A 25,410-nucleotide genomic window follows, 5' to 3' on the forward strand; every position below is an offset into this window, starting at 1 on the left:
AAACATTTCGCAATTTTTTGGTTAATAAGTGTTTTTTCCAAAAATAGACGTAGAAAATTCGAAAATCAACGTGTCCCAGTTTTCAAAAAATAATTTACTAAAAATAGCACTATTTTCGCTATAACACACCCTCGATATATAAACTGCAATTAATTTTTGAAAACATACTGCGAGCAGATATTTTCTTCAAAAAACCATTTTTTTTTTCAAAAGAGTATAGGTAAAAGAAGAAGAGAACATAAAAATTAATTTCATTGTTCATCTTAAATATTGGTCCAAAATTATTGAGGATTAAGGCTATTCTAAATAAATCTTAATTAAAAAATACCAATTTATAATGAAATCAGAAACACACTAAGATATATAAGGCTAAAATTCAATAGGCCAAAGCTTTAATTCAAAATAAATCCCAAATATTACATTTAAAAAACTATAAGCATTCTAAGTCCCACGGGGCGGTTTATAAGGATTTTTTCGACCACATTTTCCTAACATATTCTGAAAGCCCAAGCATTTTTTGATTAGATGCCATCTTTCATAAATAATAATTCGCAGTCCCGTCAACCCATCACGAACGAAAAATGTTTCCATGCCTGGCTTCCAATCATTGTTTCCATCGTGTTGCGTTCCGTTTCGTCAGTGTGCAAGATGACACCTCCAATTAACGCGGAAAAATTCACTTCTTTTAGAAAGAACCATTTTTTATTTAGTAAAAAAAATTTTGGAAACCTAAAATTTAATTATGTATGGGATAACTAAATTTGGATCAGGTTCGATTCAGGTCGTACATTAATAATAATACAGGGACTCTTCCTAAATGCGTCAAAATCACTGAAATACTAAATTGAAAGATTCTGACTATGTAAACGATCAACTTACAGTGTTTAATACATAAATATAGGAACAGTCTAACTGACAAACATACTTACATCTATAAAAACACGTATTCAATGTAAGAACTATATTAACATCTGACTAGTGCTTTCGGCCGTAGGTCATCATCAGGGTTATTACTTCGTTAACAGAACGACTATACATAAACTAACATACAGAAAAACGAACACCATCGTTACACAAATGGCCTCCTTTTTTTTAAATATATACGCTAAACAGATTGTACATCGCCGACAACCTTCTCCAATTTTACCTTAATAAGAGTTACCAGAGACTAAAATCCTTGGAAAAGCTAATGGAGGGCTTCCGACATTCAAGGGCCTTTTAGCGATGCCACAATATGGCCTTTACTATACAGGGTGGCCCATCGTAACGAGTCCAGTAAGGTTTGGGGTCCTTTAATAAAAAATTTTAAAAAATGCTCGGTGCCGTCGATTTTTTTATTTTAGGGGGACAATTTTTTTTTAATACTTTCAACCCCTTGGCGGGAGTTAGTAGCAACTACCCTCAAAATCTTAAATAAGAATCGGGGTTAAGTGATAACCTTATTTTTAAGGTCTTTTTATTCTAGTTACAACTGTTAGTTTGAAATTGCTAACTGAAGTTTTCGCAATATGACAGGTTATCAAAGATTTTGAAACAATACCATTGTTTAATACTTTTAGCGCTAGTTTTTAGAGATTCTTGATTTACAAAAGAAAAACGCTCACATACGTCTATTTTTTATTTAAAATTTTAATTATGTTTTGTAATTATTACAATTATATATTGTGTCCCTATATTTTTTGGATTTTGCGCAATAAGTACCATTTTTTACCCATAAGATTATTGTGAATTTATTCTATTTTTTACTCTATCTGATAATTAAATCAATATTTAACCTTTACGGCTCTGACGATAGTTTTCTTAAATTTATAGTAAAAATATCAAGCAAAAAATTTACTGACGACCTCTTTTAGAAACATATTTGACTATTTTATTGATTTTAAACATATTCAGCATAAAATCGGAATAATAATTCGCATCTGACTCTATAGAGGGAGCACCATATTTTTGTATATATTGATTTTAGAGAGAGCAGTAGAAAAGTGTATGGAAATAATGTCAGTTTTAATTTAGATTAAGCCAGATGGCTCTACATATTTGAGGAGAAACCCATACTAAACCCATACCAACGTAAAGCTAAAACAAATATTTTTAAAAGGTTTTAAGTGGATTAAATCTTAAGTTAAATAGTGCCTAAATTATGAGTTCGTTTCCTTGGAAATAAAAAAAATAATTTATCTTAGAGAAATGTTGTTGAAATTTGGAGTAGAATAAAAATTCCAGTGGTTTCAGAAGTAAAAATGTAGGCCTTATAATTAACAATAAATTAACTTTTGCTTCTAATATAAATAAAAAACTAAGTATTGTCTATTTGCTTCGTGGCAATTTTCAAGCAATTATACAAATGTCAGACGTATTTTTGTTGAGTTGAAGCACATTGGCTACATGCTAAGTCAAACTTTCAGAAAAAAATACACTGGGGCTTAGGTATATTGGCTACATTCTAAGTTAAACGTTCTGGAAAAACTGTATTAGTTACATGCTTTCTTAACATTTTAAAGAATTAGGAATACTGGCTACATGCTACGTCAATTTTTTTGCAAAAAATACACTGGATTAAGGCTTTGTCAATATGTTAAAGGTTTAGGCGCATTGGCTTTATTAGCTAGCAAATCTAGAGTAAAATAATAAAAATAAGTAAAGTGAATTTGGCGCATAAATTTACATAATTTGTTTTATTTATGTCAGGCTTAGAACAAAACTAAGTCGAATATATTAAATCGTAAATAAACGTGCTATAAAAATCAACAATAACAAAAAATACACTGTATCCTATATAATTCAAATTTAAAATAATCTTCTAAATAAAATTGTTTCTCTGAATTTATATGTGTACGAATTTGGCGAATAAATCCACAATAAACTTCATTCTAAAATATTAATTATTATAAATAAAAAATTGTATTATATTCAATTATAGTAAAAATAATAATAAATTAAGTATAATTTTAATATAATCTAATGCATTTTAATATATTTTCAATTGAATATAATTTTATTTCTTTTTATACAGGGTTACGGACTTGGTATATCATTGGTGAGAGATGCAGCATTGGATAAATTGATAAAACGTTTGTTTTTTTATTGAGAAAATCCTAGATGTTTCAACTGTTTTTCGAATAATTACAAAAAAAAATGATTACGTAAAAAAATCAAATCAGTGTCATACTTACGAAGTATTTTTTAAACGTAGTTTCACTCTATTGCTTATTATTTTTTTAAAATGTCGTTTGATATGTACTATAACGTAAATATTGTGTTGAACATACTGTATATATAATAAATTGAATACATCAAAGGGTATTGCTATCTCGTTGTATTTCATTTATCAATAATTACTAATAGTTACCAATAAATCTATTTTTTTTTATCAAAAAGAATTATAAAATTTTTGGCGTGAAGTACTTTCAAAGAACCCCGGTATACCTAAGTTAAATAAGTTTCAAGTTAGTTTAAAATGTATATTAAAAAAATACTTTTTTGGACACTAAATGTTTTTTGTCTAGAACCTTTAAATAACCGTGCTCTAATTAATTAGGGTTCCATATGTTAAAGGGAATCATCCTTTTCGCGTTTTGCTATCACTCAATGTTGTCACTATTTCTGTACTGAGTGTTTTCTCAAAAAAATTAACTAAAGAGTGTTTGTTTTATTTTAATATACTTAAAAATTAACAAAATAAATATATATTTAAAATTTAAGTCTTTTAGGCATCTTTTTCAATTCCATTTAAGACGTCTTTTTAACCTTTTGTTTAGGACCTTAGAACAGTGAAAGGCTAAAATTAGTAAACACCTTTATTTGAGTTCAACTTATGCAAAGGGGCAAGGTGAGGTGTTTTGTTTACAAACATATTCATTAATTCTCTGTTGTCAAGTTTACACGCATTTTCAAACGAGGAGATCTTCAGCTATATATCAGCACATATAATAATATTAATTTAACTTAAAAATAAAAAGTATTAATAGATATATGTTATTCTTAACGCAAAAGTTACATCTATAAAACAAAAAAAAAATTATTAACATTCTTATTCCTAAAACCGCGTCTAAAAAATTTGAAATGGCAATACCGCAGGCAAAAGCTAATGTAATTTTGACAAACGGCTTTGTGTTTACATTCGGCATTTGTGAAGTTCTGTGTTTTTTTCTTTAGTTCAAAACTTGTGCCGTTTGTGCCACACCATAGTAAAAAGACGATTTAGGCCGATTTTTTCACAATACTGATCATGTCATATCATCATATCAAGCGACAACCGTCGTCATAAACGTAAAATAATAAAAACTTGCAACAGAAAACATGCAACATTAAAAAAAAAGTTGTACCACCCCATATTAAGAGCCATGGTATCCTAATATGGGGTACACCAAGTTCGTAATATGGGGTACCCAATTTAATATGTAGAAACTAAAAATAACCAAAATATGTTTGTTTTTTTTGTATAAAAGTATTATTTATTTAAAAAAAAACTAAAAAAATTATACGTATTATTTATTAAAGTAAATACGTAAAAGTTACATGCAATCAAAAAGACAAAACAAATCTATTTTGTAACGCAAAAGTCACAAATATAGTGGCTTCTTTCACAACCAGGAAACTCACCGTGAGCCCACTTGAAGCAGCCTTGGCACTTCACCCATTCCTCGCCTCTGACATCTTCAGAAAATTGACTTTCGCAAAACATACAAATAGCATCTTCCTCAAAGTTTTCTACCTCGTCATCTGAATCTTGATATTCCGGTTCAGGAGCCGAGTCTGAAGAAGAAGAACAGCAGGATACTGATTCCCATTTTTTCGTTTTCGTTTAGCCACTGACAATTTATTTTTTTTCTGTTGGTTTGGTTTTAAATAACCAATTTTTCTTTTAGTGCCCGAAGTTAAAGGTAATTTTCTTTTTTTCATGCTGCTTTCCAATTCTTCTTTGTAGGGCGTGCTAGTTATAACCGCAGCTTTACCACTTCTTGTATTTTTTTTTTAATAATATCTTTAGAAAGTAGTTGGAACAGGCATTAAATTTGCAGGAGTAACATGTTTCAAAGCAGTATTCTGTCTCTCTGGGGTAATCCGTCTTTCAGGGCTTTTTTCTTTTGGCTCGTTGTTATCTAATTCATCCTCTATTGTTTCTATTTCTATATTTTCTTCCTGAACTGTTTCTTCTTCTACTAGTTCTTTACCAGACATATCCTTTACTTCTGCCACAAAGTCATGTTCTTTAAATATGTTTCTGTCAGGAGGGAACATTCCAGTTTTTCTAAAGCCGTGTCCATAGTGGCCGCTTTTATGTAGGTTTTCCCAAAAAGTTCTCCTATCTGATTGTTACTACACGTCTGAGATTCAACCTTGGCCAGTTTGTAATTTTCTCTGTGTAGTACGTTTTAAACGGAGACATAAAAGCAACGTCCAATGGTTGCATCCGATGAGTTGAATGTGGTGGAAGGCATATTATGTGAACATAATTTTCTTGCGCAACAGTTATGACCTCCAAATTTTTTGTGTGGGAATATTGGCCGTCAAGTATTAAAACCACTGGATCATCAGAGCTAGGCTTTGTCAGATTAATAAAATGGCGAAGCCATTCCACAAATATTTCTTCTTGGATCCAGCCAGATATATGGCACGCATATTTTGATCCTGGAGGAGTGCCATTCATAAGCTTCATTTTCATGTTTTTTCGTGAGAAAATTATAAAGGGCGGTATGTATACTCCTGTTGCACTAAAACACATAACTGTGGTTAACAAAGATCCACGCTCCATTAAAATAAATACCATTTTATTTTAATGAGTACGAAAACTAAAGTTTACCTAATATCAAAAGATGTCCTATATATTTAGCACTAACTATCTTGCTTATACTAATCTATGAAATATCCATGACAATGACTCTTGTGACTGTTTCTCTTCCCATAAATCAAAACTACTTCGGAAAAAAAGATTTGAATCCACAGATGACATCAAGCAGAATACGACTAGAGAGCAAAAGACCATCCCTTTACAGGCCTGCCTACAGTACATATACCAGTGAAAGAAAAACTGCCACATACATATATGTTGCTTCAGATTATATATACTTCTTTTGGATCCTATCATCCTTCATCGTCCAATAGTTTTACTTATGGTTTCTTGAAATTTGAGCGAAGGAAGACTGTAAAACCACTGTCAACTATGACAAGTAATTTAAAGGTTCATGATACAGTTGTTTAAAAATTTAAAGGAGTATCTGACATACGAGCTGTCGCCGTATCCAATGTCACTATTTGACGACAATGGAATGAGAATGGGAAAGAAATCTTCGTTTTTTGATGCTTTCGTCCCATTGGATTCTGATGTCCCTCTTGGTCAACGTCGTCTAAATGTTCTAGATGGTGGTTTTCTTCTGCATAAAGTAAAATGGCACAAAAATTCTTCAATCCAGGACATTTGTGGGCAATAGGTCAAATATCTGCAAAAACATTATTCTGGAGGTGAAGTTTTAGTAGTATTTGATGGTTATCCTTGCGATGTAAATGACGGTGGCACTAAATCTGTTGAAAAGCAACGTCGGTCAGTCAGATACAATTCTCCACCAGTTGAATTTCAGCGAGACACTGTCTTAATAATTGTACAGGACCCTTTTTGTCGAATGACAGCAACAAGGACCGTTTGGTAAGCTATCTCCGAGCTGCATTTGAGGATGTTGGTTTTACGAAGATGCCGATTGTTTTATCATTGGGACAGCTCTTGAACTATCTTGTTAGTATGACAAGACAATCGTCATTGGGGAAGACATCGACATTCTTGTATTGATTGTCGGTTTGGCAAGGACAGAATCCCAAATCTACTTCAAAAAACCTCGTCACGGGAAAACGCTCGTGCGGAGCGTATCTACTCTCCGCAGTCTTTCAAATATCCTTCTACTCCACGCTTTCAGCGGATGCGACATGACTTCTGCCCCTTATATTCAAGGGAAACAGAAATTGGTGGATTTCTTCAAAAGCACTGAAAAGTTGTAACCAACTTCAAAAATTTTATATGACAAATTAAGCTTTGCTAACATCGTTGATGCAGCTGATCAAGTAAAATTCACATTTTTATACAGCGATTCACTTGCTATCATTAGATTCAAAAAATTCACTCAGTGTGCCACAAAAACCAAATGCAGTGAAGTATTACAGTCTACGAGCTTTTCATCAGGTTTAAACTTGGCTTGGGAATGATATGGATCCTACCGAATGGGGATGGAAAAAAACGGAACGTGGTTTGGAACCGATAAAAACCGAGCTTGAACCAGCACCTGAGAATCTAATGAAGCTCATCGAAACCTGCAGCTGCAAAACGAATAATTGTGGAGCGGCATGCGGGTGCAGAAAAGTAGGCCTCACATGCTCTATTGCTTGCAAGCACTGGGGTGGAGAGAATATTGTAGTAACATCCCGGTTGTCGATCTTGAAACTGACATCATCGAAGACATTGATCATGACTTTCCATCTCAAGTTATGCATTGGTCTTCAACAACCAGCAGCTCAAACGAAATGTCAGATAATACTGATGAAGGATCAACAGCAGGCTCATCACTATTTCAATGGAAATTCTAATGGAATGGATAAAATGGAATTCAACACTATTTCAATTTTAAAAAACTATTTGCCTTGCTATTAAAAAAATCAACTATTTTCATTCAAGTCATTGAATATATCAATTTTCACTTCCTGTGTACATTTCCAAACCAATCATGTACGGTAAAAAATAATTTTCTATATAACAAAATTATACATATTATAAATATTCAAAATAAATTATGCACAACCGCTAATACATTGTCGGAAAATCTCGTACTTCTTAATTACGCTGCGATTCTGCTCAATAATTGTGAGAATTATGTATACCCGATAATAATCTTCTTTTTTTGTTATTTTTTTTTTATTTTTACAATTATACTTGCATGTACATATGTATATCACCGACTAAGTTGATTTAATTTTATTAAGTTTTCCAACTTTGTTTATATTATTATTACATTATGCTCTTATGTACTTCTATGTATTATTATTGCAAAAGGGTTTTTATAAACGATAATGACCTTTTTTTTGTGATTTTTTTTATTTTTACGAATATCGCAGTTCATCTGTTTATCACCAAGTTAATTTAATTTTATTAGGTTTTAAAATTTACATTATTATTATATCGTGCACTCATGTACTAGTATGTATTATTATCGCAAAAGCGTGATTTACACGTCAATGTATTTAATGAATAAATAAATAAGTTAATAAACAATTGCACCTATTGTAAATGTGTGAAATAATAAACAAAAAAAACATTTTTTCGTAATTTCACTGTAGTTATAAGCACATAATAGAGATAAGCGCAACAAGCTGACAAAGCAAGGATTAATGTAAGTACAAAACATTTTAAACGAAGATCAACAAAGAAAACAACTTTCATCAAATTCTTTCACAGTTTAACAACAAGGAATAGTCTAACAAGATAAATTATAAAAAACAAATTATTATAAATGTTATACGACTGCGCATAAAAATTTTTTTATATCTCTTTTGACCAATGAAGTTAATATTCTATATATACTATTTTCTTAAATAATCATATAATATTTTTCATTCTCTTATTATTTATAATTTTGCAATTGAAAATATTTTTTCTTATTGTAAATATAGAAGAACATTTTTAAATATTTTGAGTATGACAAAACTTGATTTCATCATACAAAGCAAAATGGTCGTAATTGTACACGCTATAACTAGCGAATCGGCCAAGAAAATTTTTAAAATTAATTTCATAGGTTTTTTTGGGACGAACAACTTTTTCATTGACAATGTTGCAATAAATAATTGTTTTCTAGCCCAAAAAGCGAAAAAACACTTTTTTGGGTACTTTCGCCATCTACCATTTGTAATTTTCATCGCAACGAGTGGACTCAATGAGAAGAGATGTCCCCGACATTTTTTGTCCTTACAAATTTTTCCAAAAACTTACCATTCCCGAGATAAATGAAATCCAAAAAACTTTTGAGTTTTTTCAAAAACCCAGTACGCGTCGAGGTCACAAATATTAAATTAAGCTTTTTGTATGCTTTTTTAACGATTTCCGCAAAAAAAAAGTGTGTAGGTAATTTTTCGTCACAAATTTGACAAATTTACTGTACTATTAACGATTAAGTAAAACTTATTACTCCCTTTATGATCGGTGTTCGCAATCCGCGACTGTTTTGGATAACATACGTTTAGTTTCCTTGAATCTCGTCTGCGTGCAAATAGGCACAAAGGAGATGAATCCTCTGTTCTCTGCACGCCGCGACACCTCCGTTTAGTCACGAAACAGCGCCGCGACGCCTGCATGATTAAAATACGACGCGTCCCACATAATTATTGAGTGTTTCGATACGTTGAAGCGAGGCATTAGCAAGGTGGAAGATTTACGTCTCTTGTCTTTTATAAGATATTGCTTTTTTGATGTGCAACTTTAGATAAAAATATCAAATCTATTTTATCTAATGTCATTAAATATTACGATTATTTAATATTTTTTTCAATAACAATATATGGTTTGAAATTATAATTTAATAATATGGGTCAATCTATTAGGAGTGTTTCTACGAGGCTAAAAGATCCTATATACATATAAGATTGGTAAAAAAGCTTAGAGACTCGAAATATGCCTTTGCTAACCATCTCCTATCCTCGGATCACTCTTTTGCTGTCAAATGAAACTACATTATTGCACCAGTATAAAAATGGTGTTGTACTGGATCTTTTGGAAAGTTCATTTAATATATTACTATGGCAAAAAGGAGCCCTGTCTTGGTTTGTGTAAACGAGGTTTTCAATTTTCAGGCTTAATTAGGTTAAACCTTCAATAACATTAAAAAATGCAACGTTTCTATGTAAATATCAGTATATTTTCTTTTTCATAGTGTGTTAAGCCACTTGCCAGGTAAATTGGCGTAGCGCTGGGTTCCCGGGTTGTAGGTTTCCGTCTGGTCAATTATTTTGTCTTGTTACTCTTTTTTTTTTTTAATTTTATTTCTTGTTTGTTTTTTTTTTGTGTTCGTGTACAGATAAATAATAACATTTTAATGATATAATCTTTGAGTATCTAGTCTTAAGTTGCTGTTTTTAAGAATATAAATCTTAGAAGCTGTTGCTCAGGTACTTTTTTTATTATATACATGTTTATTTAAAAGGGTTGTAGTATTATATTGTTTTTTTATTTAGGTCTTATGATACCTTTCGGGACGAATCACGATTTTCTATAAGTTCGAGACGTGGTAAACGTATTTTTTTATCAAATGGTAAAAAGTTCATAAGTCTTTATTTTCAAATTATATTTTTTTTCCAAATTTTTTAATTTCCAAATTGTTCACGAGATCAAGTTAATAAAATCTTTTTGACGGCTAATAAGGAAACTTGGGACAAATTTCATCCTTATTATTTAAATTAGTGTCTGGTATTAAAAGAACTTCAATTGTGAAAGGATGGTGAGAAAGAAATTTATTATTTTTCTTTATAGAAGACTTTAATTGCAAATCAATGAGTTGCTTAATATTAATTTTTTGGAAACAGTTAACCCCAAACAGCACAAACTTATTGCTTGCATATTCCCAAAATATCGAATTGACATATTCATATATGCCAGGAATATCTATTGCATATATTGGGGATATATTTGATTCATATGCCTGCAATATTTTTTTTATCTTTTAAAATATATCCTAGGCATATTTATTTATTTATACAGTGTGTCAATAGTGAATCTCATAAAACTTAGTTTGCTTAATTTAATTTGGAACATTTGCATATAAAGGCATTGAGACTACTGTGTAAGAAATTTCATGTTTTATTATTTCTTCCCAAAAGGTTTTAAATTAAAGTGTCATTAGATTGAAGAGAATAACAAAATAAATACTTGAAATATAACCAAAAAATAAAACAAAATTCTTTACAAAACAGAAAAACATGGTGTATTAAACTTAAAAATAATAATATAAATTATTAAAATAAAAATTTTTTAGCTATTTAAACTATTGATTTATCGCTTAATCAGCTTTACATTACACAGGTAAAAACTAAAAGCAATAAATATTTAAGTGTATAAAAACTAAAAATAAAGAACATTCAGTCACATTTTTTGTTATTCTATGTTTTATTTTTCTTAGAGCTTTCAAAAGTATCTATTCCTAAAAAAGGAAAAAAATATCAATATTGGTATTTAATTAAATCAGAATATACAGTTAACAAATAAATAGTAAAAATAATGAATTAGATAAATTCGTTAATAGTAAATCATAGTACAATAATGTCATAATAAAGACAAATTAGAGTTTATATATATAATTTAGATTTTATATATATTTATATTGGTACTTACATTTTTCTGTTACAGAGCTCTGATGCTTCGGCTAAATAAATGGCAACCACATCTTCAACTGATTTTCAGTGCCCACCTTAAATTGAAGATTTCACAATTTTTGGGACATTATTCCAAGAGACCAAAATACAATTAAATTATATAATTGATTACATTCATTACATAATTTGCCTTTTAATGTTATTGAAATAATTCCTTTTTTCAAAATATAAGCCTATGTGGAATAATATTCCTAATATAATATTCCTAACTGGAATTTATCTTTCCAGGGAATTTCAACGCCTGCAATATTCATCTTTGAAATCACGGTTTGAACTTTTGAAAATTTTGGAATTTGGCCTGGTAAATATCGAATAGAACTGGTGAGAGCGGCAGGTACCCCCCTCGCGAGACTCCAAGTCATTAGTTGTTTTATAGTTGTTTGTGAATTTATTAAATAATCTTCTGTTTAACAGGAAACTCTGAGTGAGTTTAACTTTTCTAGCAGATATACCGAATTTGGCCATATTGTATATAACATTGCTATGCCACACTCTATCAAAAGCTTTTTCGATAGTGAGGGTGAGCATAGCGATCGAAACTGATTTTTTAGTTATTATTTTTGAATGTCTTCAATGGTGGGTAGTTTTCTCAATAATTTTTATTTAAGTCTATCTACTACGAAAACTTCTTTTACTACGAAATTTTCTTATTTTCCTTTACTGTACTAATGAGCTTATTTACCTATCAAACATCATTGTCTTTCAATATTGTAATATCAACAACTGTAAACACTGTTTCCACACTGGGATAAACTTATTCCAAGTTGCTTCATGTTTGATATTGCTTCCACTCTTAGTTTTTCTTAGATTCAAAATTTTTGGACCCTGCTCATGGGACCTAAAGTTTATAGGTCGATGGCTCTTTTTTCAGCCATTAATCAACTTTTCATTTCATTTTACATCATTATCTATTGGACTGAGACTCAATCATCAATATAATTTCCTATAAATAAACTTACAATATATGTTCTTTGCATAGAAAAAAATGATATAATTGGTACGTAGCCAAAACTTTCAGACATCTTTAAACGCCAGATAAATACACATATGTCAGTTAACTATCTAGTATGATAACTTCCCTTTCAAATATCCTATCTTATTGGAAACTGAACAGACAGCATCAAAACATTTTAAGGCAAACTTATGTTCATTTATTTATTCTAAAATATTTATATTGTGATTAACAAGAACTCAAATGGGTAATAAAATAAGTAAAGTCTTAAAGCCACTCCTGTAAAACATTGCAGTTTTAGTTTACATCTTAATTTATAGTTCTAATTAACAAGTGACAATGATTGATTGGGTTTCAATTGTACGACACTCGCGAAGAAGGTTTTCGAACTATATGACAAGTGTTCCAGTGAAAATTCGAAAAAGGCGTCAAGTAAATATCAAGTTACCTTCTACAGCTATCGCTTCTTCTTCTTCTTCAGGTGATAGAATACAACACCGCATGAATTGCGCATGCTGTTGGCATAAGCAGAAAAAGAATCAGGTAAAGTATAAACTACCATATCTTGTGAGACTCAATTTTGTAGAGATATTTTCAAGTAAGCAAAGCTGAGTCTGTGCCTAAAAATTTATAAATTACATTTGATCTTATGTTTGTCTACATTTGATATTTGGAGAATGCAGTAGCCCTGCATCTTTCCCCATTTATTATTATCCATAGTATCCGTACTGTACACTTTTCTATTCACAATCTTATTATTATGTCAGAGATATAATAACTTCCAAGATTGATTTGACCGATAAAAAAAAAGCTATTGCAACCTAGATGACTAAACACCCATGTGTGCAATGATTGCTGCAATTACAAATCTAAAACTTAAAATTAAATAAATTAAAACTAAAGAAACAATAAGAAAAATACTTATTAATAAATAACTTTGACAAATATTTGCAAAAGAACTCGAGCAGCAATGCAGCTAGGTGACAGCAGTGCCAAAAGCAGTGATTAAAAAAGTTTTTTAAAAATAAGGGTATTTTCAAAAATACACACCCCACAAAAATTATCGCCTCACTTATTAATTCTTTTTTTACAAAAATTATCGCATCAATTATTATTTCTTCGTTTTAAATTTTTTGCCTGTGTTTTAAAATTTTATTGATATTGATAATTAAATCACCAAATAATACGACTTTTGCAACATTTATTTTAAATCAGTTCAATCTACAGAGGACAAACATTTTGATTTACCAAAACATACAAAAATTAAAAAAATTGTACAAAACATGTATACAAAAAAATGAACTTTATTTAAGCCAATGAATTTCTAATAGCGTGTGTTACCGCCCCTGGTTTTAATTACAGCTTCCATTCATCTTCGAAGGCTTCTAAACAGGTTCTGGAGGTATTCTTGCAGCACGTTGACCCAGAAGTTAAAAAGAACATTTTGAAGATCATGTAGTGTTCTTATTGGTTCTGGATGTTGCTGAATTTGCCATCCTAGATGGTCCCAGACATGTTCTATCGGATTAAGATCCGGGCTACGTGCAGGCCAATTTAGGGTGGGTATCTCGACCTCTTCTAAGTATTGCCGAACAACTCTAACAGCGTGTGGACGAGCATTATTGTGCATTAGCACAGAATTATCACCGATATATGGCATATAGGGCACTACATGGGGTTCTGTCAGCATTTAGTCTTCCATCATTCACTGGTACTAGCTCCGTGCGACCCTCAAAAGAAATTCCTTTCCAAACCATGATAGAGCCACCACCAAAGCTTTCAGTTTGACAAAAATTAATCTGATCGTGCCGTTCACTACGTCGCCTATATACTAGTACGCGCCTATCTGATGAATATAGACAAAATCTTGATTCATCCGTGAATAAAATATTGGACCAATCTTGAATATTCCAATTTGCGTGCAAATTGCAATCTTGCTACTTGATGTTCTCTGGTAAGACGTGGACTTCTAGCTGGCACTCTGGCTCGTAAACCTGCTTCTCTCGGCCTATTTCGAACTCTCTGTAGACTTATTCGGACATTACGAGTAGCCAACAGATCTGCAACCAGATCAGTCTTCTAGAGGTGGTATGCCTAATTCTTAAAGCCGTTAACCTTACGTAACGATCATCTACTGCCGAAGTTACCCTTTTGCGGCCTTGTCCGGGTCGTCTGGATAGTTGTCCTGTTTCTTGGTAGCGATTAACAACTCTAGATATGGTGCTTTGTTGAACTCCCATAATCCGAGCGACGTATCTTTGACTGCGGCCATCTTCACATGTCTTGTTAAACGTTCAGGAACATCCATTATTAAAAATAAATTTAAATTTTCACTTTAGAATAACACTATTTGCTTAGAACGTTTTCGATCTCAATGCATTCGCCAACACAGGAATAATTTACGCGAGCATTTTTGCTTCAAAAAAATATGTAAGAAATTCCGATCATTTTTTGTCCATGATAAGAAACCAGAAATATCTTTTAATTTACAACATAATACATCATAATTTAACAGATTGTCCCAAAAAATATTAAAAATATCTTAAAATACTAGTGATGCGATAATTTTTGTGGGGTGTGTATATGGTCTACATTCTTTTTTATATTTGTTGATTTATGAATAATTTCTGATTGTATAAGGAATAAGTTTATGTATTCTTGTTATAATAGTTTAGAGACTTTAAATTAGCATTAGTACTAACTTCTAGGAAATTCTCTAAAATTATTAATTCTATTTCTAGTTTTGTAGCTATGACTTACATATTTTTTAAGATCATCATTTTTGTAAACAAATATACATAAAAATACATATAAAGATCGTATATCAATAATTTCTTTCGAATACGATAAACATTTATGGTATAGCTTAGTTTTTTATTTATTATCTTAAGAATATAATTTTGTACAACATTTAATTAACTTATAGCACGTTTGTACATTCCTCCCCATACAACAATTCCGTATCTTATCAATGACTCTACAATAGATTCGTACACAGATATTAATAAGGATCGACTTATAATGTTTCTTAAAATATAAAAAAAATGTAGAATAATTTCGTAATATTAGCTGTTAATTTTAATACTTGTTGATTCCATTTTTAATGTTTATCTATAATGATACCTAAATATGTTGTTTTCGAAACTTTTTTAATAATGCTGATTGAGCTCTTGAGTTGTATAATATCAAACTCAGGGCGGTTGACTGAACTTATTGAAAGAGCCATGTAGTTAGTTTTATTGACATTTAAAAGTCAGTTTAAAAGTATTGTTTATTTTATGATTTTCCAGGAAAGGCGTAAATTTAATTTCTTGGTCAATTATTTCTCTTCCCATAAGTATAAATGTATTTTGCAGCAATATTTAACTAATTTTATATAAAATATTACAATTTTTTTTTTGAAAAGCTTATGTTTCGTAAAGAGATTCGTGATAGAGTGCCTCAGCACAGAAGAGCACTTTTTCAGGGCAGTTTTAGTTACGTAGCTCTAAGTAATTATAACTTTTTAAATGGTGATCTCAAAGCATGTAGTATAGGTTCCTTTCAACGGAAATTTAAGAGCTACCTTTTAGCCTTGCAAGCATAATTCTAGGTATCACTTCAAGAGGTAAACTTATTGTTTTGTTATTGTATAAGAATATACATTTTTGGTTAGTTTTATTGTGAAATAAGGCATATTATTCGGCAATTGATGGTTAAGAGTAAGAGTAACCCTAGGTTAAACTTCGCAATCCTTGCTGCATGAGGTGCAACTTTTGTATCCACATTTATTTTCTTAATAAAGACGTTGCCATGTTTAATGACTTGGGGTAATATTACAGTTACCATAAAAGCCTGACTAATTAGACCTTATATATTAAGTAAATATTTTTTTTTTAAATTAAATTTCCAATCGTAATATTTGTATACTATCTTTATCTAAATATAAATAAATGTATGCAGATTATTCAGCACTGGCAAATTTCTTTCTAAATATTTTTCATGCAACCGAAACATTTAACTAACTATTTTTCCCTCTCAACGTAAAAATGCTGAACAAGGCTTTTACGCGTATTACTGATCACTTTCGGTAATGTCTGATCACTTTTAGTAATTACGCTTGGACATTTGATTGATTATTTTCGTGTTAGTTTTTCGGGCTGGTATTTTTGTAAACCTAAGTAATAACATATATATTTCAAGATAAGATTGATTACTATTATGTTGGTTTATGGAATTGGCAAATTTTGTAAAGCTCTTGTTAACTTATGTATTTTAAGAAGTGGTTACATCCTTAAATGATTAATTAGCAACTAATAAACCAAAAAACAGAAAGCATTGGCCTTAAAAAAAATCAAATAATTATCTAAAAATTTTGCATATACGACTTTTGCATAGTTTTATAAAATTGTTAGCTTCTTGTTTTAATAAAACTTGCATAAACAAATTTACAAAATACTTAAAAAGTTGTAAGACATACAGACCATTGTTAATTGTTTGAGAGGCAGAAATAGTAAGATTATGAAACTGAAATAATTGTAAATAATTCTGACAAACTTTAGACTTATTTAGCAAATTTCATCGAAAATTTATCGCTACCATTAAAAATATCTCCCGAATTTCTTTATTTTTTTATACTAATTAAAATGCTATTAGGGTTATCAAGTCATCAGGAGTTGTTAACGTGGCAATAAAAATCTATAGTAATTTTATTGACCTCTTGCTTAGGCTGCTAACTAGATTTATATATGTATCCTTTGATATCGATTGCTTTCCTAAAAGCCTAAAAACAGCACTAGTGAAATCTATTTTCAAGAGGGGTAGAAGTGATAAATCGACCTTTTATCATTGCTGCGCTCCCTTAGCATAAGATCAGCACTGAAAAAAATGTTTAAGAATAAATGCTATAGTTAGAGGAATTTTCCTTATAAAAAAAAACTACAAATAGGGACTCCATAAAATGGTATAGGAAGCCACAAAAATGCTAAATTAAGGCGGCAAAATCAAATTTTATCTGATAAGAAATCTTATCAGTCTTATTTAATTGTAACATTTAAAGAAAACTACCAATTAAAAAGGTTTCCGATAAAAAATAATTTTTACAAGTAAATTTTTTTATTATAGGAGTTTTCAAATATTGTAATTGAATAATTCAAAATCGTAAAGAAAAATGTATACAAATTTGATGACACATGGTACGGTATGGGGTGCTAGATTGCCGTATTGAAATGGAATAGGATCATGGAATGATCGGATATCTGTATCGAATAATATGTACAAATTTGAAACATATAAACAGAGAAATATTTAGTTTTTTCCGCTTGTTTGCTATAGTAAAAAATTTATTTTAAATAGAACACATTGATTATTATAAGATTTTTAAATTGTTTTAAAAAGTGCTTGCCCCCTGTCAAATAAAGCAAATAATAAATAGTGCATGGACGGTATTGCTTTGCAAGTGGAAAGTTGGTTTTAAGATAGGTGACCAATTTAAATAATCTGTTTTTAATACACTTTAAAATTAAGCCCTCAGCCTATTTCGTAAAAATTGTAGGATTGTTCTGAAACGTACATTTTGTTAAGAACTCCGCCAAAAGGTTGTCAAACATAAAATATTAATATTTTTGAAGGTTTTTATATAAATAATTAATTAACTTTTAACAAGGACTAAGAGTAGACTTAATATATTAAAGCAATAGCTCTCTCAATCACTTTGACACATTTTCTCGATTCTTCGATTTCACTGTAGCAACATATGCGACGAGTATTGGACTAATTACCACTTGACGAGATTATAATACTGTCAGATTTGCTTTCATATGTTCATAGGTTTTCGTGCTACAAATAAGACAAAATTTACTACAATTTATAAAAAAAAAGGGCGACGCAACATTGTAGTATAAATTACAATGCTATTTTTTACAGTGAGGGATAACAACATAAATTAATTTGGTATATCCAGGCTGGCTTGATATAGAATATATTAAGTTACGAATGATTTAATATCAAACATTTAAAATTTCAAAAAAGGAAAGTAATTCTTTTTAACGTTCTTTGAGAAGTGTATAAATAGTGCTCAAAAAGCCTTTGCAGCATAGCTTTAAGCTTGCTTCAAACGACAATATGAAAAACTTGTATCCAGAGCTGAATGCTTGATCTACTTCTTTTATTTACCTACATTCATAAGATGTCTTGCATCATTAATAAAACAATTACGTTTTTTGCTAACTTTCTTACTATTGGGAAAGAATAAATTCCTTCAGGAGTATTTGGTTAAATACGGAATATTTCCATAATAAAGAGTAGTGACAAAAATAAGGTGATTTTTTTTTTAATATTTTACACTAGAGCCAATGTTGGGAGACCTACAATTTATTGGTAGTTAAAATATATAATATTATTATTATGAGTAGTTAATAATATAATTTCAGAATTTTTAATACCTTCCGATTCACAATCAGATTCAGAATTTATTCTGATCCTGTTTTGAGCTTATTTAACGTTAAATTATTAATATATAAAATCTGTCAGATTTAGTCTTGCCTCTTTCCTCTCCTATGGTTCTAGTTCGCCCTTGTGCTGAATTATACACTTTACCTATTATCTATTAAGTTATTTTAGGCTATAATGCACATGTGCTGTTATTTCTAATATTTTGTCTTTATATGGGTTGTACGACACTTGTGCTGATTAATTGATTAATTCAATATTTGTCTGCCCTTATTTAGATATAAATAATAGTTTTTTAGATATTTATATTACTGCTAAATATTTGTTACAGAAGACCCAATTTAATGAAGATGAAGTACCTCCACCTCCTTCACCTCCCGCGAAAACAAAGATGATAAATACTAATTTACTGGATAATCACTCAAGGCAAGGCTCTTTGGAAACCGTGTCGTCCGGTACAAGAAAAAGTTTATCTGAAAAAAATGGCATAAATGAAGCATGCACGAAAGACGCGGCAACTCACACAGTGGTAAGTTTAATAAAAAATTGTTACTATTTAAAATCAAGTAGTAAGCATTACAATAATTAACGATCTATGATTACAATAATTAAAGGCTTGGTTATAAGGAAGCTGCACAAAACGAATACAATCAGCTGTGAAGTCTTTTCATGGCTTACAAAAATGTATGCTGTTCTTCTGGTTAGTTATTATCCTTTAAAAAAATGAGAAAAAATATCTTACTGCATAATTTAATTGGACTTGACAAATCTTTTGATAAAAGGATTATTAAACTTTATGTTACTAAACAAATTATGTGCTTTCATGAAAATTATAATAAAATTATACGTTTTGATCTATATGTGCCTTGACAAAAATTAAACGAAAAAATGCATTTGAATAAATAAATGAATTGGGTAAGTGGCATTTATTTATTAATGGCAATTTCAGCTAAAGATTGGTTTGTTTGTTTTAACAAAAAGTGAACAAAACAAAAAACGTTCTAATGTATAATTTAATTGGACCTGCAAAAATGTTTTTTTTTTCTATAAAATTATATAAATTTGATATATGCGTAGCTTTATGAAAATTAGAACAAAAATTAATTTTACATTTTACTGCATAACTTAAGTAGACATTATGCACTTATTGCTAAAGGAAATATTATATAAAGATTTTAAAAAATTGCTGAATTTTAACGTGTTTAAATGCATAATCTAATTGGATACGACGCATTTATTATTAAAATTGTAAAAATAATATTTTGCCTACTAAATTATTTAAACTTTTAATATTTAATAAATTTTATAAAAATGTTCACATGATTTCACGTAGATAACCACAGGCGTTTGATATAAGTAAACTTAAGCAATAAACAACATTACTTATAAGCCCTTTTTTTAAATGTGCAACTATACAAATGTATGTAGATCAATGTTATTGTGAGCTAAGATTAATTTAATAACATTTCTCAATATGAAGCTTGTTGAAATGAAATGGTACCTTTGCGACTTATATATATTATAAAAGTAAATATATATATATTATAAAAGTAAATATAGTTAATACTGTCTGGTTTTTTAACAATATCGATTGACTTATTATCGATGAGTAGAATTTGGTGGCTATATTTTTGGTTTCACAAATTTTAACTCCGGGACTTGATATTATTTTATGACTGCAGAAGTTGGTATCCTTATCAATCGAAACTCACTGGCCACTCTACGGAAATACGCTGCATACAGAATATTAACGCCTTATTGCATTATAATCCAGCCGAAAAAAATCTGATCCAGTCATAGAGTCTCGTTTTCTGAAGAAGGTTCTCAATTACATAAGAGAGCCTTGGTAGGAGAATATCTATGTTATTAAAGAAACGCCAAAGAACGGTGACTTTAAAAAATATAGAACCTACGACACTCGTAAAAAACAAGCCAGTCTACAAACATCAAATGCTCTTTGCCGGTCAAAAAGAAAAGAATAGAGCTGATCTGATGTTATTAAAGTGAGGGCCTCCTATATTTGTATTTCTTTTTATTCAATCACTTTGACAGGCTAATGGTTAACTCATAACTGGGTTTATTGGACCAATAAATGGCTTTTAAGGAATCTAAGGGCGAGCCCTTAAAAGAGTTTATTGTGAGAATAATTGGGTTACTAGGTTGAGGTTCAGTATTCAAGAGAAGGGTGCTGAAAATGGAGTGAATTATTTTGGGTAATGGGCGAGTTTTGACTGTTTTTGAAAATAAATCCCTAGCTGCTCATGTAGGAATAATTGGAAATTTGATAGAGAGGGGTAATTTTTTAATGATGTTATCAAAATAGCCCTTTTTCAGAAGGTATGTTTACCTTTAATTTTTATTTATATTTATTTTATATGTAAGAGGATTTCCGCGAAAAAAGTTAAATTAAAAAAAAAAACTTACGTTTATTTACGGTAGTAAAATTTATTAATTTAAGAAATTAACTGTCTATTTCAATTGTGGTTCAGGATTCATCTGGTACCTTTAAGATGTAGAGAAGAAATACAAAATTTATCAGTCGTACAGTCCTAACAATGTGGCAACAGTATTGCAAACCAATGTAAAACTGGTGTTGGTGGAAGGCAGAATGGTAAACTGAATGTGTGTGTAATCTGTGAATGTTATAAGTGATTGGTTTAATAGTTCTTAACCTCCTCACTTTGTGTAACATGATGATACGTATGAGTGGTTCGAAAGTGCAGGGAAAATTTTGGGTGAAAGCCTTTTCAGTTACGTGGAAATACAGAACATAAAAGGCAAATATTTGCTTATAATAACTTTAAAAACTTCGAAACCAGAATTGAGAATTTATTAAAAAAAAAGACAAAATTTTGTTAAGACAAAAAAAAATTATATGGATTTGATGAGACCGTGACTTTGTATTCTTACCTTTGTTTTGTTTTCGTTTGGTCTCTTAGAGAAAAATGGATGATACGTTTCTATTTCAACTTATTGTAATACTAAATATCCAAACGGACTAAAAGATTTACTGCAAACATTACCGCTTTCTCAGCTTGCACAAGAACCTACCTAGGTACAATTTAGTAGCCCAGAACTTTAGTCTTATTAATTTAATAATAGCAAATGAAAAGATTCGTTGCAAGTCAGAATCTCTATAAATTACCCAGTGTTTTACGGATCATGATTTAATATATTAAATATTAAATCTACCCAAAACTATCAAAGCAATAAATTAAACTATTACGCATAGAAATTACAATAATGTAAACTTAGATACGTCTATAACAAAAGGTAGATTATTGGAATCAACTACTTAAAACAAATGATGGTAAAGGAAAGGTCTGAATTTGTCCTAAATTATAAACACGCATGCTGTTCCAAAAAGCAAAAAAAAATTACAATTAACGAAACTTTAACGAGCACGCAATAGGTAAGAAAAAAAATCATACTTTAACTCTTTTGCACAAAGCAATGTAAAATATTTCCGGAATACTGCAAAAAAACTAATTTTACACACACAAATGAATACTCTGATATACTAGAGGATCTAAGTAAAAACTTCAAATATACCCCTTTTTTTTTATGGAAGCAAATAATGCATATGACACTGTCCTCTACTCTGGAAACTTCTCAAAAATTATTTCTAAAATTAAGTCTAACACTGTTGGTCAATGTATGATGGCAGTAAAGAATATAAAACGGTATCTACCATTTTGTCCAGATATAATAAATATTATACTATATTAATATTTGGCCTGGAAAATACCAAAAATTCGACCAATAAGTAAAATTGCCGATCCAAGAAATCTAAAAGTTTTAAGGCCAATTAGCGTACTCCTAGTGCTGTAGAACATATTTGAAAAATATTTAATCAGATTTCAAAAAATATATAGGGTGTTTTATTAAAAAAAAATAGTTATGTCACTATCTCAGAAACTGTGACTTCTAAAGAATGTCTGTAGGAAAAATTAATTCTACACAAAAAATCTACAGATATAAGTTTTTACTTATTTAAAGTACCTGATAATGACAGAGTTACAGGAAGTCACTAAATATTTTTTTTTGAAAATGACCCTGTAGCACAAAAACTAAGACAAAGTTGGTTAGTACATTTTTCGTCTCATTTAGAAAGTAGCATGGTGATGCAAACAGCGCATCGCTCTTCATAGGCGAGAAACTCCAAAAAACATATGAAAATGGAACACCCTGTACAAAACAGTCTTGTGCGCATAATGGAGCACCCTGCAATCACAGAACACAAATATATAGAGAAGTGGTGGTTGCATACAAACTGATGACATTTTTCTGACAAATCTGTTAGCGTCCTCTCGCTAACAGACAACGGAAACTGTTGTAACTAACTTGAGAGTTTGACGTATCTAATTGAACCAATCAAAATGGTAGAAAAGGGTGGCCAAATTAAGGTGGGAAAATTCAAATTTTATTAAATAAAAAACCTCATAATTTTAATATTTATTCGCAATATCCAAAGCAAACATCGAATCAAAAAGGTTACTTTTTGATTAAATATTGGCATCATATATTGATCAGGATAAAATAAACAATAGGGTACAACATATCACCAATTTCAAAATGGAATAAAACAATGTTTTTCTTTAATACATTTATTATTTAATTTTCCTGAAAAATAATTACTTAAAATTATATGCATATTATACAATAATTCATTATGACAGATATTAGATAAATTAAAATTTATCTAAAAATGTTTAAAAGTATTTTGTTAGTACTGAGCTGTACAACCCAAATAGATTAGAAAATATTGTGAATATTTTATAAAGTATATAATTCAGCTTGCAGACAATTGAGGTAATGTTTTCGGATAATACTTAAGACTAACGACATAAGTACTAACATTCATGCACTAAACCTAGACAAGTTATATTCTATAAAAATGTATAATAATCTTCTTTGTTAAAAAAATCTAAATTTTACTGCTGAATGAATTATCTTTGTTTAATATATATATCTTTCTGTTTCCTAAAAAAAAATTTAACATATTTTATAAAACTATTTAAAAATTCTATGAGAGAGTATTATCTAAAAAAAACAATATATCTATCTGCAATACAAAATAAGCTCTTTGAAAATGAAAACAGTATGTATAGCATATATCACATACATAGTATATATTTGTTGGTCTCTCATAATACTAACAACATAACTTGGAGCTATAATATTGAAAAAAAACTTCATTAAAATTTAAAAGACAAATGCCTACAGAAAATAAAAATAAACTTAAAAAAAAAACAAGGTATAACAAAAACATTCACTCTGATCCATTCTGGGCGCTTAGCTCTCTTAGTCTCTAAATCTCTGTCTCGTGTCAGTGAACACGAGAAGTGATTCATGTGAAAAATAATGACAAAATAAATCTTTAAATAAATATGTATTATTATGTAAAGCCAGCAGTATCAATGTTATTAAGATTTGTTGGGGAAAACTGATCAAAACAAATTCTATAGCTCAAAGTCTTAATAAAATTTACATTGCTGGCTGAAGGAAATTGAAAAAATCTTTTATTACTTTGTTTATCTGAACCATTTAAAATATACCAACTCTTACATGAAGGATATTTACAGAAAAATCTTAATCAATTTTTTTATTGTGCAAAAGGAAATGAGAGGCCAGACATTTTGTACTATGATAATCAAGTTAAAAATGAAATATTTGAAAGGTGTAACATCTTGATTGAAACCAACTGAATATGATTTTATTACAGACTAAAAATTGACAATACAATAAAACAACAGTTATAAATAAAACCACATTTTCTTAACGGACATCTAGAATTGCTGCCAATTAATTAGAACATTACTCCTGATATTAAAAAAGAACTTTTTAGGAAAGCTATTGATTTAAAATAGCATCCTTAAAACAATCCCAACCTACGCTTCCAGCATACATTGAAATGAAAAACAAACACAAATGATATGACAAGTGATGTTCTATCGGTCAATGTCAACAACGTCATTTCTGTTAGCTCCTGTCCATTTTGCCAAGCAAGATGGCCGACATACTATTCCGATTTTCACCATACAAGCTTCATACATGTGCCTGCAATACTCTCATGCAAAGGAAACGCGTAGGTCTACTTTCTAACGTTAGAGAGCGCCACATATCTTAAATAATTTTTTTAAAACAGCCTTTAGCCAGACAGATAGGTATAGTTAATTGACATATTATACCAAATTTCGTTTTTGTGAATTTAATCATAATCAATTATCAAAATTGATAAAAACAGTAAAACAGCCTGGTAAATAGGCTGACTAGACTAGCTAACTAGAGATGGTTGATTTCGAACCACCCACATATGCATGTAAAATATGTACGTAAAGTCCAGTTCAGAGATCTATTAGGAACTTTGATGTGCCGCGAATAGTCCGTGTGCCGGTGTTGCACATGACATGCATGTTTAAATCGCAAAATTTTATGCGATTTAAGATAAGATTTAAGTACGTAAAATCAGTTTAACCAAAAATTTTAATTTAATAAGTTTAGTTTTTAGCACCATCAGTGGGGTGTTTATAATAAGTGATGAGAGAGTAGTTAGTACAAATTACTTAGGCCTATTTATTCTGTGAATTATGGCATTAATGGTTTACTTTTTGACACAAAAGGGT

General features: G+C 30.0%; 1 protein-coding gene across 9 annotated transcripts in view; it reads left to right on the top strand.

Annotated features, from left to right (window-relative positions):
- Positions 1-25,410, top strand: part of LOC126733620 (disks large 1 tumor suppressor protein) — an 825,690-nt gene that overhangs the window by 597,505 nt on the left and 202,775 nt on the right. For 8 of the 9 annotated variants that reach the window (XM_050437042.1, XM_050437028.1, XM_050437022.1 and 5 more), the window contains one exon: positions 19,116-19,313. In XM_050437042.1, coding sequence (XP_050292999.1) covers positions 19,116-19,313 — 198 coding nt within the window. Of the gene's footprint in view, positions 1-12,841; positions 12,899-19,115; positions 19,314-25,410 lie in introns of those variants that run through there. The other variant, XM_050437051.1, reaches the window with a different exon arrangement.

The sequence above is a fragment of the Anthonomus grandis genome, chromosome 1 (assembly GCF_022605725.1).
Source record: "Anthonomus grandis grandis chromosome 1, icAntGran1.3, whole genome shotgun sequence".
Lineage (NCBI taxonomy): Eukaryota > Metazoa > Arthropoda > Insecta > Coleoptera > Curculionidae > Anthonomus > Anthonomus grandis.